We start from the raw sequence: 17,969 nt of genomic DNA, 5'->3' as shown, positions 1-17,969 counted from the left end.
ATTACCCTGTTCGCTTTCTCTCTTTCCTCTGTAATTTAATTAAGATAGGAACAATCGGCACCTTCTTGCTCACTGGCCCTGGAGAGCACTCACGAATAAATCCACACCCAGAAGTTGTGAGAGGTCCAGGGCGTTTCCTGGACCCCCGTGTCCCCACCCAGCCTTCTCTTCTATTGGGAGCAAAGCTTTGGCAAGACCTGAATTTCCAAGCAGAAGAAATACCCAGGCAGAGAGCGGGGAGGATCTGCTGAGCCCCAGAGTTGGCAAAGACCTTGTTGGCACCAACTCTTGTCATCCTGTAACCTCTCCGTTAACCTCACTGCCCGTGGGCTCACGGTGCCTGGAGTCGGCACACGTGCTTTTGCGAGAAGCAGCGTTGAACTAGAAATCAGCTCCACCCCTGGTGTGCACTAACTCTCTTGTTCCTGAGAATTTTCTTCTTCCTTTTCATCCCCCTGATGCCTTGGAAGAATGTTAGTTAGGCTCAGAAGTATCAAGTCTATTGCAGTTTATCGATGGACCACTATAGAGACATGTTCCGATGAAACGCAAGGCAATTCCTGCTCTCTGGAATTCTACATCCACGTGGGAAAGAGAGACCTGAAGTACATGAAGCTTCAAAGAGAGAAAAGTTAGCATGAATCTATTAAAGGAAATAATAAGAGTAGCGAACATTTGTAGAGTGATTCCCCTATCTCTTTTCATCTTTAGTGTTATTCCTAGGATGATACAATTACCAGGGCAACTCAGGGCGCCTCTGCGTGGACAGAGGGCTGTAATGAGAGACGATTCTGCTCTCTAGCTGCTTCCTCACTATTTGTATTTCCAGTTCTGTTCCCTTGTATGGTCACCAGAATTAACAGGATCTCATGAAATCAGCTTTGGCGCTCTGGGCACCCAGATAAGCCAGGTTTTACCACTTCTATCTCCCTAATTTCTGATGAAACAGATGTCTGAAGGTTAAGTACTCAGAACTTCCCCCAGCACTGATCATAAATGAAGCACACGCTCTGTCCTCACCTGTGATTGCTTGCAGTGGTCGTCTCTCACTTCGATTTCGGAGTGACACAAAACAGACTTCCCACATCTAGGTGAAATATAGGTAAAATGGGGAGAAATTGTGGTCCTTACGGAGGGATGAGCCCAGCTCCAGCTGTAGAGGTTGGGGGCAGCTGCTACTCCAGGACCCATGATTGCACGATGCCCCCTCCCTCTGACACTGTCACCTGCACGCCTTCCCCGCAGAGAGCCAAGTAAAAATCCAACGTGCGTGAGATTGGGACAAAAGTGCTTTGTGTGCAGCTGCTTTGCATCTCTCCTCTCTCTGGCTCAAAGTGAAGTTCTGAAACCATGTTACTGCGATTATCATTTTCTTGTGCATTTGAGACTAAATTGACATCTGAAAATCTAGCTCACAGGCAAAAAGGGAAAACTGCAGATAAATGCTTGGCCAAAAAAGTATTTTTGGAAACAGCAAGTCATATACCGAAACAAAGAATCTTCTAACAATTCCAAAATGGGATGTGCTTCCTTTCAGCAGGGACTGGATGTGCGAGGGGGCTAGGACCCTCCCCCACTTGTGTCCCCTGCAGGGGCCAGCCCAGTTCTTTGCCCAGAGAAGGTCCCCTTAAGGCTTCAACTCAACTGCTTGCCCGCTGGGCAGCGCATTCCTTCCTGGCTGCCCCCAGGGGTTGGCCAATCTTTACTTCCAATCACATTGCAGACCTACAAAAAAATCCCCCAGGCCGTCTAGAAAACATTGTTTTCGTATTGAGTTACACCACAGAAATTTGCTATCAAGGCAAGATCGATTGGCTTCAGTCTGTCAGACAGTGGAGGAACTCAGGGGCTGATAGAAATCACTTCACTGCTTTCAGGTCCTACTGGGTCATGACATGGCACACGTCCAGTGGAAACAACACCAGGAGTGTAGATGCACCGGTTGACCCCCCCAGCTGGGAGCCATCTCTCCGAGGCTGTGCAAACCCCCATTAGGTCCAGCTCATTCCGGGTAGGCAGTCTTCATGATCTGTTTCAGACCTCAAGGCAAATACAAGGGGCGTCGTGAGCATGAGAAGACCCAGCTCCGGCGTGGCCCGTGTGACCTCCGGTGAGCACGTCTATATACAGTCCATCTAAGAGAGGGTTAGACAAGACCGTCTCCAAGGCCCAAGCTGGAAAGGTCCCATCCATCTTCTGTAACGCATTCCGACACACCCACACCATCAGACGCCTTGGTGCCTGAAGCGGGAAGTACCCCGGTGGGCAGGTGTTGGTTTCAGGATGTGATCATTCTGTCCTCGCTACGCGCGGCCTGACAGCCCCACAAATCATCTTCTCAGGAGGAGGCGAGCCGTGGATTCCCTCAGCACCCTCCCGGGCCCTCCTCGCTTCTCTTAAGCTGATGCCCTGTCTGGTGGCCCATCTCGCTGCACCTTGTGGCTTCCCGGGTTGACAGCTCTGCGAGTCCGTGGGGCACAGGTCCCAGCCCTGAACTCCCCTGGCTGTCCTCGTGACCACCTTCCCAGCCGCCCCACCCCAGATCACCTCTTGGCAAACAAACATCCCCAGATCTTTCCACGAGAGCTCTAGTTCATTTAAAAGGAATGTTCTTCCCCAAGTGGAATTTAACTGGAACTCAAATCACATGAGCTCTTTTTTATGAAAATCATCAAAATTGTGCCCCTTGACACTTGTACACTGGTGCAGATCCAGGTTTGTTGGGTCTGGCCTGGGAGAGTATGAAAGTAGGCCCAGGGCCACGGAGGGGCCAAAGCAAGTGAGGAGCCCTGAGGCTGAAGCTACGTTAGCTTCATGGTAAATCCACCTCTGTCCTTATTTAGAGACCTGAATCTTGGGGCCACTGTGCTTTCTCTGCTGTGTTCTATCACTTGTGTTGGTCTATCACCATCATAAGAACAATGTGAGGAAGAGAATAAGCATGGCAGCCAGAAAGGCCTGGGTGCAAATACCAGCTGTCTCTTTCCTTGCTTTGTGATCTTGAGCTAACCTCACTCTGCTTGTTTCTTCCTCTGAAAAAAAAACAGAGGTAACAATGCCAATTTCACGGGTGTGCTGTTGAGAATTACAGGGAGGGCGTGTTTACGTAACATGGATACGAGTGTTTAATACTATTCATTCAGTGAATGATGGATCAAACTCCCATTCAACAGTGCTGATTAGAGTTTGGTAGACGTGGTTGAGCTCTACCTTCTACAAAGGCAAGTTGGTTATTCACTTGACAATAATCGGCATGGAGAATGCAAGCAGATATTCAGAGGTAGCATAAATATGTAAAAACAAGATGCAAAATAGAACCACACTTAGCCTGAACCAGCGGCCAAGAATTATTTTCCTATCACAATGTACCAAAGGGACAAAACACAATCCAGATGACAACAGTGGCTTCCTACAGCAGCGAGAAGCACACACACAACTTGCAAAGCTCTCAGGTATTTTTTGCCTCCTCATGACACTTGATCTCCTCCAACTTCCATTCCAACCCCTAAAACCCACTCCCGGGCCAGCTGGGAATCACACTCTTTACAAGACTTCAGGCAAAACACTGAATTTACTCAGTTGCTTTGACCAGTCACGTTGGATAAAAGTGTCATTTTTATTTGCATGATGTAAAAACATACTTGAAGTAGGAATACTCACATACTTTACAGTGTTAAATATATATATATAATAAGAGAGATTCATGAAGGCATTTGATATGAAACATACACAGTATGCTATTTTAATATACAAATGCTTTAAAGAAAATAGAGAAATAAGAATTATAAAAGTCGCATCATTAAGAATTTATACATGTTTCCATTTTTCTTAAAGGTCACATTCTCATCCTTTGGGATGTACAGACGTTATGTGGTTTAACACAGTTTTATCCACATTCAAAACATCACGTTTTAAATGTTTGAAGCATAGCATGTACAGTACAAAATGTTTCCATAGGAACATAACAGAACCCATCTCTAGTGGCCCGCTGTCAGATGGCTCCTAATTAATCAGTTAGCCATTTTTAAGACACTAGTTCAGCTTATTGCTACAATATTCAAGTTGTTCTGGTCACCCCAAATATAAAGGCTTTCATTTATATTGGAATTTACTGACAAAGGCTCAAAGAGTTATCATAGAATACACACTAATATACAACAAAGTATTCTGAGTTGAATGAACTTCCCATCCTTAAATTAGAACCGAGAATAGTAATTTTAGGCTAATATATTATCCCTGTGATTGGTATTTTTTAAAATTTTGAGCAAAGTGCACAGTTAATGGAATCAGTCACCGGAAATGATCTTTCTGTGAACTCTCAGCTTCCTTTGAGTCAGACGTACCACCTGAGAAATGAGAACCTTCCAGCCTGATGGCGCCCGGGGCAGCTTCACAAATCAACACACAGGAGCCACGTGGAGTCACATTCATGAGTCGTGGGAGCCCAGCCGATAAACACACAATTCACTTGACAGAGCCCCTGTGCGGAGTCAGCAGAACCAGCTCCCCAGAGACCAGTAAACGCTGAGTCCTAATTTAGGGCAAATGCCGCCATCCATCAGCCGTATTCTAGTGTTGGTGGACCCCGGACAAGGTTGAAATAGCCAGCCAGGGCCCCAAGGTCTATGTAGAGAGAACGCTGCCTCTTCAACATCTCCGATTCCTCAGTGCTCCCTGTGCATGAAGAATCTGGAAAGGGAAACATCGAAAAAATAAAATAAATGACCAGGGGACATGTTCAATGATAAACGCCTGGTCCTTCAGCAAAACACAAAAACAACAACACACTGTGGGCCTAATGGAACAGCATTCAAACTCTGGTTTTATTAAGGAGCCACAGAGTTGAACACTATTGGCTAGTTTGTGTGATACGACACAGACAAAAGAATTCAAAAAAGAGTCAACGACCACAAGAACTCAGCTAGAAATCCTGGCCCATCTTCCAACATCCCAGATGATTCTTTTTAAATGCAGAAAAGTCAGACAAGAAGCCGAGAAATGCAAACAAGAGTTCCAGGCTTGACATCTGGGTTTGGACCCTAATAGATTTAGAATGTCACAGATTTTCATAAGAAAAATGGAAACCCCGCTCTGTGCATATTCAGTGCTCCTGGAATGCGTATTGTCTTTCCCAAAAGGGAAAGCTTCACAGCTGGCGGAGAGATTTTGAGCAGAAATGCAAGTTGCCTTCAAACTCAATATTTTATCAGCACCGTGATGTTTCCAAACAAGGGCTGGCGTGGTTTACCATAATTGCATTAAAAAGAACCCGGCTCTTTGCTAACAGCAAAACTGTCATGCTTGATCTGTTTTTAAAAGCAAATGCTATTCTCTGTTGCAAAAAAGCAAGGCAGAGCAGTTCTCAAAGACTGCATTATCTCCATTTGCCTGGAAACCAGTTAGACTTTGTTGGTAAATTAGCCAATATTTTTTTTTAATTGTGATTTTTTTTTTCTTTTTGGCCGTGCCCTGCAACAGGCGAGATCTTAGTTCCCTGATCAGGGATAGAACCCGTGCCCCCTGCAGTGGAAGCACAGAGTCTTAACCACTGGACCGCCAGGGAATTCCCAGCCAATTTTTTTTTTTTTTTTTTGTATATGCTTTTGCTAACATTCTTGCTGAAATTTCTCCAACAACTTATGGCATGCAGGAAGTCACTTCAATCTTTTTTAGTTTTATTGAAGTCTAGTTGATTGACAATGTTGTGTTCATTTCTGCTGTACAGCAAAGTGACTCAGTTATACACATATATATTCTTTTTCGTATTCTTTTCCATTCTGGTTTATCACAGGATGTTGACTATAGTTCCCTGTGCTCTACAGTAGGACCTTGCTGTTTATCCATCCTATATATATACCAGTTTGCATCCGCTAATTCCATTTTTTTCCCAAGTGCCTTCATGAGCTCTAATTATTAGAAGTTGGGCAGAGACAGAAAAAGAAGGGAAGCAAGGGCACTGCACACCGCAGGGCTTCCATACCCGCGATGTTCTCAGGAAGCTCCAACTCCTTTCGGCTCAGCAGCCGCTTCCGCTCAAAGAGGGCAGAGTCGAGACTCTGACAGCGGGGCTGATCCTCCCGAGGGGGGTTCAGGGCGTCATGTTTCAGTAGGTCTGCTGCCCTGGGCCGGTGATTGGGGTTCCTCTCCAGGGCGGCCTCCATCAGCTCTCTCATGCCAGGACTGCAGTCTTCAGCAATGTCTTCCAGAGGAGGCGCTTGCTTGTGGATCTATGAACAAAGCAGCTCTCTTAGCATCAGTGGTATGAAAATATACCCTCGACAGGACAAGTATTCTAGTTACAAGACCTGGGCAGTCTTTTGTTTCGAAGCAAATACAGTGCATACCCTTCAGTAACATTTCCTAAGGAAACCGAGCGAAACCCATCTTTTGGTTGAAGGCAGTGAAAGATACATGCGAGGTTTGAAGAAACAGCTTTCCATCAGAGCAGTGGCCAAAGGTCCCTGTGCAGTAATGGGGAAGCGTCTACTTCTCAACCTCTCCACGGTCAAAGGGGGCCTGCGTGTTTCGCTACGTTCCAGGCTGCCGTGGGGATCTACAATCTAACATCTTTTTTTGGGAACGTGTTCAAAGAACACATACAACTTCCTTGGCTCAATGATCTATGCTACTCTGATGCTCTTCTGCGGCATCTTGTATAACAGCGTAGCTATAATTTCTGCCCGTGCCCACTGGGGTAGGTTCCCGCTCAAACAGTGATGCCTTCTTTGCGGGAACGGGTCATCGCTCCACGTGGGAGGAACTTTCAGCTTCCCCTCATGGGTCAGTTCACCATCATCCCACTCAGGTGTGTTATCCGAGAAAGAGCAGCTCTCCTGAGCAGGTGGGATGCCCCGCCGCCCCTGCTTACTATGTACAGGTAGGAGGGGTAGGCGGAGCGCGGGTAGCGCTTCACCCAGGGCGGGGTGCCCGTCTGCATGTGGATGAGCGTGGCCCCCAGGCTGTAGATGTCTGCTTTGGTCGAATGGCCCCTGCACAGGATCACCTCCGGGCTCATGTAAATCTGAAAGAGAAGGAGGACAGGTCAGTCCGACTCCCCTCACCTGTCTAGGTACCATTTCCCTAATCCACTTCGGGAAGCTTCACCATATTCACCGCACACTTCATCCCTTCAGAAGGGCCTGGCATTGCTGTGTTCCCTTCAGCGAAGGAGAAGCACAGGCCCTCGGGGACCCAGGCAGCTTTGGCCGAGGGGCCCCTGCAGCCTCAGAACACCTTTTCGCACAGACTGAACACAAGGCAGACCAGGCAGCAGAGGACCCACAGCCGAGAACCCACCTGGGAGACCCACTCATCCAAGTTCTGCAAAGCACAGATCAACGCTTCCTGTTTCTATTAAAACATCAATTCCTTTCCTATTTAAATGACACTGAAATACACGTCCTCATTTCATGTTTGTCACGAAAATGCCAAACCACTAACTATCTGCAGTCATCAAAGGCAGCAGAAGTCTCCAGGGTATCAACACCGACTAGGCGGAAGAGAAGAATTTAAAGTGTAATAGCGGGAAAGTGATCCTAATTGGTCATTTCTATGAACCACTTCTTATTTCTACCTACCAGGGAGCCCAGTGACTAAATATTAAAGGCATGCCATGTTCACATTGTGTAAGTTCTGTCTGGTTTTTATGAGCCGATGCTGGAAAAGGAGGGCTAGTTTTAGAAATGGTTTCTCTAAGCAGCGTTTGTTTCTAAACGTAAAAAAGAGAAAAAGAGCAAACCCTGGGGACCCGTGTCTTTACGGCGGGTACAGGCATAGAGCAGTTACTACCTTCATTGTCAATATTTAGCTTTGAGAAGTTTTGGTGCTGCCTGTCATCTGACTATGGAGAAGCGGGCGAGGGTTCCCAGAGTACATTTCAGAGTAAATAAATAAAGAACTGGCTTACAAATCCTGGGGAAATTGCCCAGTTTCCCCCTCCTAAGTTGCCTCAAGTACTTCCTACAACACAATTCCGGGCTGGCTGGCTTTGGTTCCCTCGCTGATTTTCTCTCTCTCTCTCTCTCTCTCTGAAGGACTTTCTTACCAAATAAAATCACGAGATTTAGCACCACGCACAGTGGTCAGGACAGCTGCCCAACAGCAGCGCCCACCCTACTGCACCCCTGCCAGCTCCCCTAAGCGAGGATCAGGCAGAGCGTTACTGCGGGCGTCACCAAGGGCAGCTATGTGCGCAGGGCCCTGGCGGGACCGTGTGATGGCACATCGGGGACGGCAGCGTCCCCTCCCCCTGGACACCTGGCTCCCCATCACCCCCCAGAGGCCCACGGCTCACGCTCCTGGCTCCTCAAGCCCTGAGGAGCCAGAGCAGCAGGGCACGGGGGTCAAGGGCACTTCCTTTCAGGGCTGGCTCTGTGGGGCTCGTGCACCCGAGGGTGTGGGCACTGGAGCAAAGGAGCCTAGAGGTCAGGGGTCAAGGCCTTCACCTCTGAACACATTTATTACAAAGGGAAAGAGACTGTGTGTGTGTGTGTGTGTGTCCGTGCACGTGAGGATGACGTGTGACCTTACATAAGAACTTTCCAAAAGGAAGCATGCAATCAAAGGAATTCTGATTAGCTATTCACGTTGATTTTTTTCTTCCTTCTCTGTAGCAAGGAATTCAAAAACAATAGCTTAAAGATAGGACAGATTAACCCTGTATGTGTATTATCAATACATGGTTACAGGATCATGTCCTGAATTTGAATGAGCTCTGTTGGGGGGATCAGAAATCATCTGTAGCCAAGTGACCAAGTTCTAATGGGAAGCGAATCTGCATGGTTGACCTTGACTAATGATACCTTCTTGGCTCCGTAAGGATGAGGAGTCAAAACAAGGTTGCCCAGAGCTTTCCTTCCCACTTCAACTCACCACCACACTTCACTATCACACTCCGACCATGAGTGCCAAACAGAGGGTAAACAAGCACGGGTTGATCAGAAGAGTTTATAACTAGGAACACGAAGGCCAGTTTAGCCCGTCATAGAAAGCAATTTACATTTGGTGAAAATACCTCAATCCAAATACTGTTCAGGAACAGACACCGTGCTCCTACTCATACCCAAGCACACACTCTCTTTCTGCTAGAAAATCCCAGAAAGGAGATGTCTTTCTCTGGCTATTGCAAAATGTTCAATTTGATCACCCTGCCGGGAAGAGAAAGGTATTTTCCATCTTTAATACCATAAATAGTTTGTTTCCCAAACTGGCTCCAGGAAAAAGGGTAGAGTGTCACATATCTGAATGTCTGACGACTGCCAAAATATGCTGAAGTATTTTCCGAAAAAAACATGTCATAAGTGTTGTCTTATTAGATTTTGTGCTTTGGGAAAGTTTTCCTATGATCTGGTGACTAAAACATTCTTAAAAAAAATAATAAATAATGTTCTCTTCTGAACATTATTCTGCTTGAAGACAACTCTCCAGGATCCTCTCCCAAGTATTTTCCAGAATAAGTTCAGTAATAACAGCAAAAATAAAGATCTCTTCTGCTGCCTGGGGGGAGTCTTTGCTTTCAGAGTTAAGAAAAGGCTTACAGAATCTTCGTTTGAAAGGCAGACCATTTTTTTTTTAGCACTGCAGTGAGTTCAATGCAATACATTTACTAGCTAAACTAAAGGTTATCGTCTGATTAACACCAGGACTGACCTGATAATCTTGGGGCAAAGGTCCAGCCAACTGCCCCCTCTCCATTTCCCAAGGGCACTTTCAACAGCTAGAAGGGCATGGGGCTGGGAGGCTCTGACAGTTCACCCTCTGATAGTTTATCATCTCACAGTCATGGAGGTGGGTCAGGAAGGCAGCTTCTACACCCATGCACCTTCCCAGATGCATCCAACCCCATACCCATCATAACCAACTGTGAACTAAACGGTTAAACGTTAATAATTCAGGTAAATTTAAAATGGGTCCTTCCTCCAGAGTAGACTCCTTATTGGCTTTGCCCTGCGCTCCATCCCTGGTACCTACAGCAGCCTTCACACAGCAGATGCCCGATAGACACTCATTACACAGATCAGCTGTTCAGCCTAATAAGGTGAGCGCTAAATATATTATTTGACAGCCCGTGAACGCATTTCTCTGAATCCCATTTAGATTCAGGAAAGTTCTGCTTTTGTTGTTTTTGCTTCACAAATGAGTTAAATAGTATAGCAAGTTTATATCTTCAAATAAGATTCATTTATGCTCCAGTAAATGAGACTTCTTTTAAGATTTCCCAGATTCAAGAGAGGCCTGAAATGCTGTAAGTTCTCAGTAAATGTTCTTAACGACCATGACAATTATGGCTGTAATTGAACCAAAACAGTAATATTAGTTATGCTAAAACCACATATATTAGTTATATCAAAAAGTTACATAGCCGTTAAACCTTAGACTTTAGACTAAGAAAGAAGTAGATTTCGAGGCCCTGATCTATCAGTAGCTGAGTAACTTGGGGCACTTTATTTTAACCTCTTCAAGCTTATTTTCTTATTTTAAAATGGGAGCAATAGTATTTGCCTATGATAATAGTATTGTGAGGATTAAACAATATAATTTATTTCAAGGGCTAAAGAGTATATGGCACAGAGTAAATGCTCATTAAACATGGTCCAATGATAACAATGATTTAATGTAATGGTTTTCCTCCCCTTCTTTGTCCTTTCTGCAGTAATGCTAGCACATCTTATTTTTACTCTTAGTAAGATATTGCCCATTCTGGTGTGAACATAATTACCTCTGTTCCTCGCAGGTCCTTAGGAAAATAGATCTCTTCAGTCATTTGGACACTTAGACCAAAATCCACCAAAACAGCTTTTGTGGACATGAAAACAATGTTGCTTGCTATAAAGAGAGGAAAATTTTCAGTAAAAAATTGTGTATCTATCCCTAACTCAAATGAAAGCATTATTTAAAACAACGAGTTCCATATAAAGATAGAATGAAATGCTTCCCCTACTAAAATGGGCTTATTATGTTCAAAAGAGAAGGATGAAATCTGGGTGAGAGTTTAGGTAAAAACCACTTCAGATTTGTCAAGAATTCAGCCAAGGTGGATATAAATGACTGTAGCCATTAATAATCCTCAAGATACAACAGCCAAGACATGGAAACCACCGAAGTGTCCATTGATGGATGAATGGATAAAGAAGATTTGTATATATATATAAATTTTTGTGATACATAATATACACATATAAATTGTGTGGTATATAGAATGGAATATTATTCAGCCATAAAAAAGAAGGAAACCCTGCTATTTGTGACAATACGGATGAACCTTGACGGCATTATGCGAAATGAAATAAGTCAGACAGGAAAAGACAAACACCATATGATCTAACATATGTGGAATCTAAAAAAGAAAAAAAACAAACAAACATAGAAACAGAGAACAGAGTGGTTGCCACGGGTTGGGGTGGGGGGAATTCGGGAAGGTGGTCAAAGGTTACAAATAATAAGATGAAAAATAATAATAAGATGAATATTATTTCATCTTCCAATAATCAGATGAAAAAGTTCTGGGGCTGTGATGTACAGTGTGGTGACTATAGTCCATAATACTGAATGACGTATTGGAGGGTCGCTAAGAGAATAGATTTTAAAAGTTCCCACCACAGAAAAAAATTATAAATACGTGAGATGGATGGATGTTAACTAACCCTATTGTGGTGATCATTTTGCAATACATACATATATCAAATCATTACCTTGTACACCTGAAACTTACACAATGTTATATGTCAAGTATTTCTCAATAAAGCTGGAAAAAATATTTTTTATATTTTACATATTGAGTTTCAAATTCTAAGACATAAGCATAGTATTATCAAGCCACTTTCTAAAACAAAAAAGTAAAATACCCAATTTTTGTCAGGACAAGTTTTGCTAGTTCAATTTACCCTTAGATATTAAGGGTTCATAGCGGGTCTCTCTTGTGTATTTCCCCACAATCTCTTATTCCTAGAAAGCAGTCAGTGAAAGCTTCTTTAATGGACTATTGCCAAATTTGTATTCAAAATTAAAAAGCAATTTGTTTTTCAAAAATGTTGACTCTGTTTTTAAGTATGTTACTATTTTTAAAGCCTATTAACTAGGCAGTCATTAATGATATGTGGCTATAATCTCTTCCACAACAATTGGAAAATCATCCTTCCTTATGACTTTGAAAGCTCTCATGACCCCACTGAACTCTAAAATGTATCTCAGGAACCCAGGGAGAAAGGGGGAGAGTGCTGGCGGGGACGGGTGTCTTCCCTGACACCAAGGACCTTCAGATTGAAGGAGGAGCCGTGTGCCTAAGGTCTAACTAGTCCTTTTTAAGCCAAAAAGGGACACGTCCAAGGAGAACTCACGTTTAATGTCATGGTGAATCACTTTCTTTGAGTGCAGAAAATCAAGTCCCTTGAGAACATGCTTTGTCACCCAAATAATCTCAAATTCTCTCATGGGTCCACAGCTCTCCAGTTTCTCCAGGACAGACCCTCCCTCGCCTGCTTCCATAAAGAGATGGACGGTTTCGCCCCATAGAACCGCGCCGTATAACTCAGCGATGTTCTCGTGCCGGAAGCAAGCCTGGATTTCCACGTCAGATGGCTTAAATTGGTCTACTGGGATCTAGAACACAAAACACAAGGAAGATTCTAAACAACCCCAGGATAAAGAAAAGAATACACAACATAGGTCAACTCACAAACCAAAAGGCAAATAAATGCCCTCAAGGATACTCGGATGTGTTGTGAAATTGTACTCCTGAGTTAAGATAATGTTTACTTGAGATATGCCTTTACATTCATGTCCGCTTAAGGTAAAAAAAATAAGAAAATAAAAAACAAAATAATGAAATACTGCTTTCATTTAGAGTATAGATACCCAACTGAAGAATTATTCATGACTGAAACAGAGGAGGTAATTTCCCATCTTTTATACATGTAATTTCTATGGCACCTAGATTTTAGGCCATATTTTCAATATTCCTTGTCATGAAATAATATAATGTCTCTGGTCTCTCAGTTTGCGTTCTAACAATGTATTTAAATAAGCACTGGCCTTCTCCTCTACAGAAAATTGGAAGTCATTAATAAAGAAAGAAGTAGCTCTTTCAGTGCAGATAGATATGGAATGTCTCCAAAATATACCGTTAGACTGAAAAAAATCAAGATGCAGAAGTACATATATTATATTCCCATTTGTAATAAAATGTTCAACTATACATACACATGTCCATAGAATTCTCTGGAAGGACATTTAAGAACCCATTAACAGTAGTTACTTTAAGGAAAGGGACCTCATTCTTTAGCCTGCATCCTTTTGGACCTGTTTAGGGTTGTTAATCATCTTATATGTTTTCTCTTTTTTAAGAAAAAATATGGCTTAAATATTAAATATAAGGACTGCAAGGAAAACAAACCCACAAAGCTATTTCCCACGTCTTTTGTGATGAAACTGAAAAACAGAACACTTTGGTTCTAAGAGCTTTAAAAAAATGTCTCCAGATTTTTTTTTTTTAACTTGGACGTATCTCCTAAATGCAACCTTCCAGTAACTTACTCTATTACCTCCTTTTCTTCCTTTTAATAACAGCTGCTCTGGCCACCCTTTAAGGAGGAACAAACAAGGCCCACATGACAATAAGAGAGACAGATGATATTCAGTAATTATTTTCTGTTTTGCTTTCGTTAAATCAAAAGTGAGTTTGTTTTATTGCACTTTTAAAAAAAACAAAACTTTAAAGTAGAACAGACATACACAAAAGTGCAAAACTGGTTAAGTATCAAACTCAAGGAATTTTCAGCTGAACACACCCATGTAACCACTATATAGAGCAGGAAACAGAAGTCCACCAGCACCCTGAAGCCCTCCGCTGACCCCTGCCTGTCCCTGCTCCCCATGGGCACCCACTAATGGGACTTCCAACAGCATGGGTTCGTTTAGCCTTTTCTGGCCTTTATGAAAGAGGAATCTCATACAGTAGATCCTATTTTGTGTCCAGCTGCTCTGGCTTCACCTAATGCAGATTTATCATCGGCATTGCGAAGTTGTAAATCATTTCTTCTCTTCACTGGACAGCATCCCAGTATGTAAATACACCACATCTCAGCATGTGGAAACTTCCCAGTTTGGGGCTATTACAAATACTGCCGCCATGAACACTCTAGCACATGGCTCTGGTGACCGCGTGTGCATGCCTGCTGGGCAAGCACCTGCAGGAGTGGAATTGCTGGGTCACAGGGCGTGTGCGCATCACTTTGGTAGGTCCTGCCAAACGGTTTTGCAAAGTGGGGCACCTCAGCAGTGATTGCTCAATAGGAAGAGATGGGGTTTTTCTCCGAAATTCAGCCCTTTAATCTGTAGTCCTGAGGAGACGTGCAGCTTTCCCAGCGTCTGCTTCCCTGCCTGGTCCCCTCCCCAGTGGGTGGCATTAAAGCAGCAGCAAACAGATGTGCTCTTGCAGGGTAGCTCCCCTTCAGCCACCACAAGAGGGATGAAGTTATCCGAGCTGGCGCTAAAGAAGCTGGTACTTTCTTTGTTATCAGAGCAAAATGATTAAAATCAACTATGCCCTTAAGTAGACTTGGGGCCTGAATGGCCCCAGGTAGCAAGCAAATCTATAAAACACAGATGCTTTTTTTGGACACAGCACCCTTAGATAAGAGGCAGTCAAAGGGCAGCCAGCTTTGAGTAAAGTAAATAAACGAACACACAAAAGCTCCAATGCCGAACACGCAGGGCACCCCGTCTGGTTATGAAGTACATACCAATTTACATGCCATTCTTTTCTTAGTTTTTATGTCTTGTGCTAAGTACACTTTTCCAAAGGCCCCCCGAGGAATAAAATCAGAGCCAATATTCCTGTAAGTCAGCTTCCAAGGGATGAGAAGAACATCAGAGTCTATCTGATAGCGTCCATTCTGGGGAGTGATTACCTACAACAAAACAAAAATGCAGGAGGGTGAGAATTTCAGCAAAGTCCTTTTCTGAGACCCGCCCTTTAGAAACTGGTTACGTTAGACCGCATTCCTACACGCAGGGTTCAAAATTAATGTCACCGTATACAATCATAACAGTGTACAGAGGCTATATTTAGAGCTTCAGCAAAACAGAGAAAGCATGAAACAGAAACACATCCCTGGTCAGACCTGATCATATTTCTATCTATGTGTGAGTAATTCACTGACAAAGAGAACTTTAAAAATGATTTACCTAAGGCAGCATGACTGCTGTGACCAAAAGGCTGAAAATAAACATTGCAGAAACGTAAACTGTGCATGCAAGCTGACTCGTTTCCAATTAAAATGTGCTAAACTGTTAGTCTGCATACCTATTACTCAAAGGTGACGCACACTCAGAGAGAGTAGGGAAATGAACTGATGATCACAGAGGATTCTGGAAAACAATGTGTTATGCCAGAGCTATGAGTTCACAGTGCCACGTAAGCAAAGTAAGGGCAGAACCATTTCTCATCCATTCACTCATTTAATATTTACCGAGTGCATGGTATGTGCCAGGCACTGTGTTTGGTGCTGAGCAGGCAGTGATGAACAAGAGACAGATGACCCCTGACCTCTGAGGGTTCATGAGTCAGTAAACACTTTGAACAAGAGGTCTGAGAACCAGCAGACTCAAAATCTGAGGGCGACAATCTAAGTGTCCATCAACAGAGGAATGCACAAAGAAGATGTGGTACATATACGCAGTGGAATACTACTCAGCCGTAAAAAGGAATGAAATAATGCCATTTGCAGCAACATGGATGGACCTGCAGATGATCATACTAAGTGAAGTAAGTCAGACAGAGGAAAGACAAATACCATACGATATCATATGTGGAATCTTAAGAAAAAAAAGATACAAATGAACTTATATACAAAACAGAAATAAACCCACAGACATAGAAAACAAACTTATGGTTATGAAAGGGGACGGGGGGGAGGATAAATTAGGAGTTTGGGATTAACATATACATACAGCTATATATAAAATAGATAACCAACAAGGACCTACTGTATAGCACAGGGGACTATACTCAATATTTTGCAATAACCTATAAGGGAAAAGAATCTGAAAAAAAAAAATATATATATATATACACAGTATAGTATAACTGAAACACTTTGCTGTACACCTGAAATACAACATTGTAAATCAACTATACTTCAATTTTTAAATAAATGAATAAAACTAACGATTAAAAAAAATTAAGGGCTTCCCTGGTGGCGCAGTGGTTGAGAATCTGCCTGCCAATGCAGGGGACACGGGTTCGAGCCCTGGTCTGGGAAGATCCCACATGCCGCGGAGCAACTGGGCCTGTGAGCCACAACTACTGAGCCTGCGCATCTGGAGCCTGTGCTCCGCAACAAGAGAGGCCGCGATAGTGAGAGGCCCACGCACCGCGATGAAGAGTGGCCCCCGCTTGCCACAACTAGAGAAAGCCCTCGCGCAGAAACGAAGACCCAACACAGCCAAAAATAAATAAATTAATAAAAAAAAAATTTTAATTAATTAATTAATTTAAAAAAAAATTAAGAGAGAGATATCCTGATAGCAGTGTGGGCTATAAGGGTATGTACCCTTGTCAAAACTCATCAAACTGGATATTAAAGATCTGTGTATTTTACTGCATATAAAGTCAATCTTAATTTTTCAAAAGTGAAAAATTGAGAGGAGAAATAATTGTAGATAAAATGAAAACAAATTAATAAGATAGTCCGCGGGAGACGTGACCTGGAGCACATTCCTAAAAAAAAATGTGTTGGGTATTCTTTCAAGGGTTAGAGTCTCAAAAACACAGGTTTTACCTATGTTTCATTAGTAATATTACGACTTCAGATTATGAATTTGGGAATTATGAAACTATCAAAGTGACATGAAGGTATTTCAAGAATGGGAGAGAGTGAAGGGGAGTGCAGATCACGTGGGTAAAGAGTAGACTCCGATTCATCTCCAGATGCACGGGGCTCCTTACACGGGCCCTGCTCTGGGAATAATCCTGGTGACCGTAATCAGGACCTATGATTGCTAATCTTAGCTACACCCCATGAACAGGCGTGCTCACTATTAGGGAATGAAGCAAAGAACGACGCTAATACTTAGAAATGTGAAGTCACTACACTTAAAACTTTAGTATTCACTGAGTGCAGCCTCTGCACAGGACCCGAGAGGGAAAATGACCAAGTGGAGACCATGGCGTTGCCAACTTTGAAATATGACCTCCTTTCAAGAAGTGTCACCTCAGGTTCCTGGAGGCCACTTCTACAGCACACTGGGAACCACATTCAGACAAACCACGCTCATGGCACTCAGCTGCACTCGCTTTATTGCCTCTTCCTTGTTATTAAATATTTACAGACCCAATTTCATTCGATTCTCCAGGAATCCACTTCAGGGCTTAACTCAACTTTGGAAAAAAAAAGTTTTACTTTAAAAGAAAATTTTTTTTTTAATTGAAGTCTAGTTGATTTACAATGTGCTAGTTTCAGGTATACGGCAGTGATTCAGTTATACATATGCATATCTATTCTTTTTCAGATTCTTTTCCATTATAGGTTATTACAAGATATTGAATATAGTTCCCTGTGCTATATAGTTCCTTTGTTCTAGATCTGTGGGCTCTAGAACAAAGGCCGAGCTGGCTCTGTCCTGCTCTGCTGGTCCCACAGCAAAGGGACAGCCAGGTTCAAGTTCTGGGCTGTAACCAGTAGGTCCTGGTTGGTTATCTATTTATATATAGTAGTGTGTAACTGTTAATCCCAAACTCCTAATTTATCCCTCCCCCCTCCCTTTCCCCTTTGGAAACCATAGTTTTTTTTCTATGTCTATGAGTCTATTTCTATTTTGTAAGTAAGTTCATTTGTAATCATGTTTTTAGATTCCACGTATAAGTGATATCATATGATATTTGTCTTTGTCTGACTTACTTCACTTGAAAGTTTTACTTCTGCCCAACCCACATCTGCTCTAACCCACTCCGATGCGGTGTCCGCTTAGCC

General features: G+C 43.1%; 1 protein-coding gene and 1 long non-coding RNA gene across 6 annotated transcripts in view; both read right to left on the bottom strand.

Moving 5' to 3' along the window:
- LOC309654921 overlaps positions 1-17,969 on the bottom strand; it is a 307,887-nt gene that overhangs the window by 18,305 nt on the left and 271,613 nt on the right. The gene's annotated exons all lie outside the window — the stretch shown is intronic.
- The window catches only part of MAP3K8 (mitogen-activated protein kinase kinase kinase 8), a 28,189-nt gene continuing 13,817 nt past the window's right edge, over positions 3,598-17,969 (bottom strand). For 4 of the 5 annotated variants that reach the window (XM_082449518.1, XM_082449517.1, XM_082449519.1 and 1 more), the window contains 6 exons: positions 14,739-14,906; positions 12,336-12,597; positions 10,718-10,824; positions 6,869-7,021; positions 5,981-6,227; positions 3,598-4,689 (listed from right to left, as the gene is read on the bottom strand). In XM_082449518.1, the coding sequence (XP_082305644.1) occupies positions 4,559-4,689; positions 5,981-6,227; positions 6,869-7,021; positions 10,718-10,824; positions 12,336-12,597; positions 14,739-14,906 (1,068 nt within the window). In that variant the 3' untranslated portion in view covers positions 3,598-4,558. The remainder of the gene's footprint in view (positions 4,690-5,980; positions 6,228-6,868; positions 7,022-10,717; positions 10,825-12,335; positions 12,598-14,738; positions 14,907-17,969) is intronic. The other variant, XM_082449520.1, reaches the window with a different exon arrangement.

Source organism: Balaenoptera physalus, assembly GCF_965194825.1.
Source record: "Balaenoptera physalus genome assembly, chromosome: 2".
NCBI lineage: Eukaryota > Metazoa > Chordata > Mammalia > Artiodactyla > Balaenopteridae > Balaenoptera > Balaenoptera physalus.
This window is presented reverse-complemented; position numbering and strand designations above follow the sequence as displayed.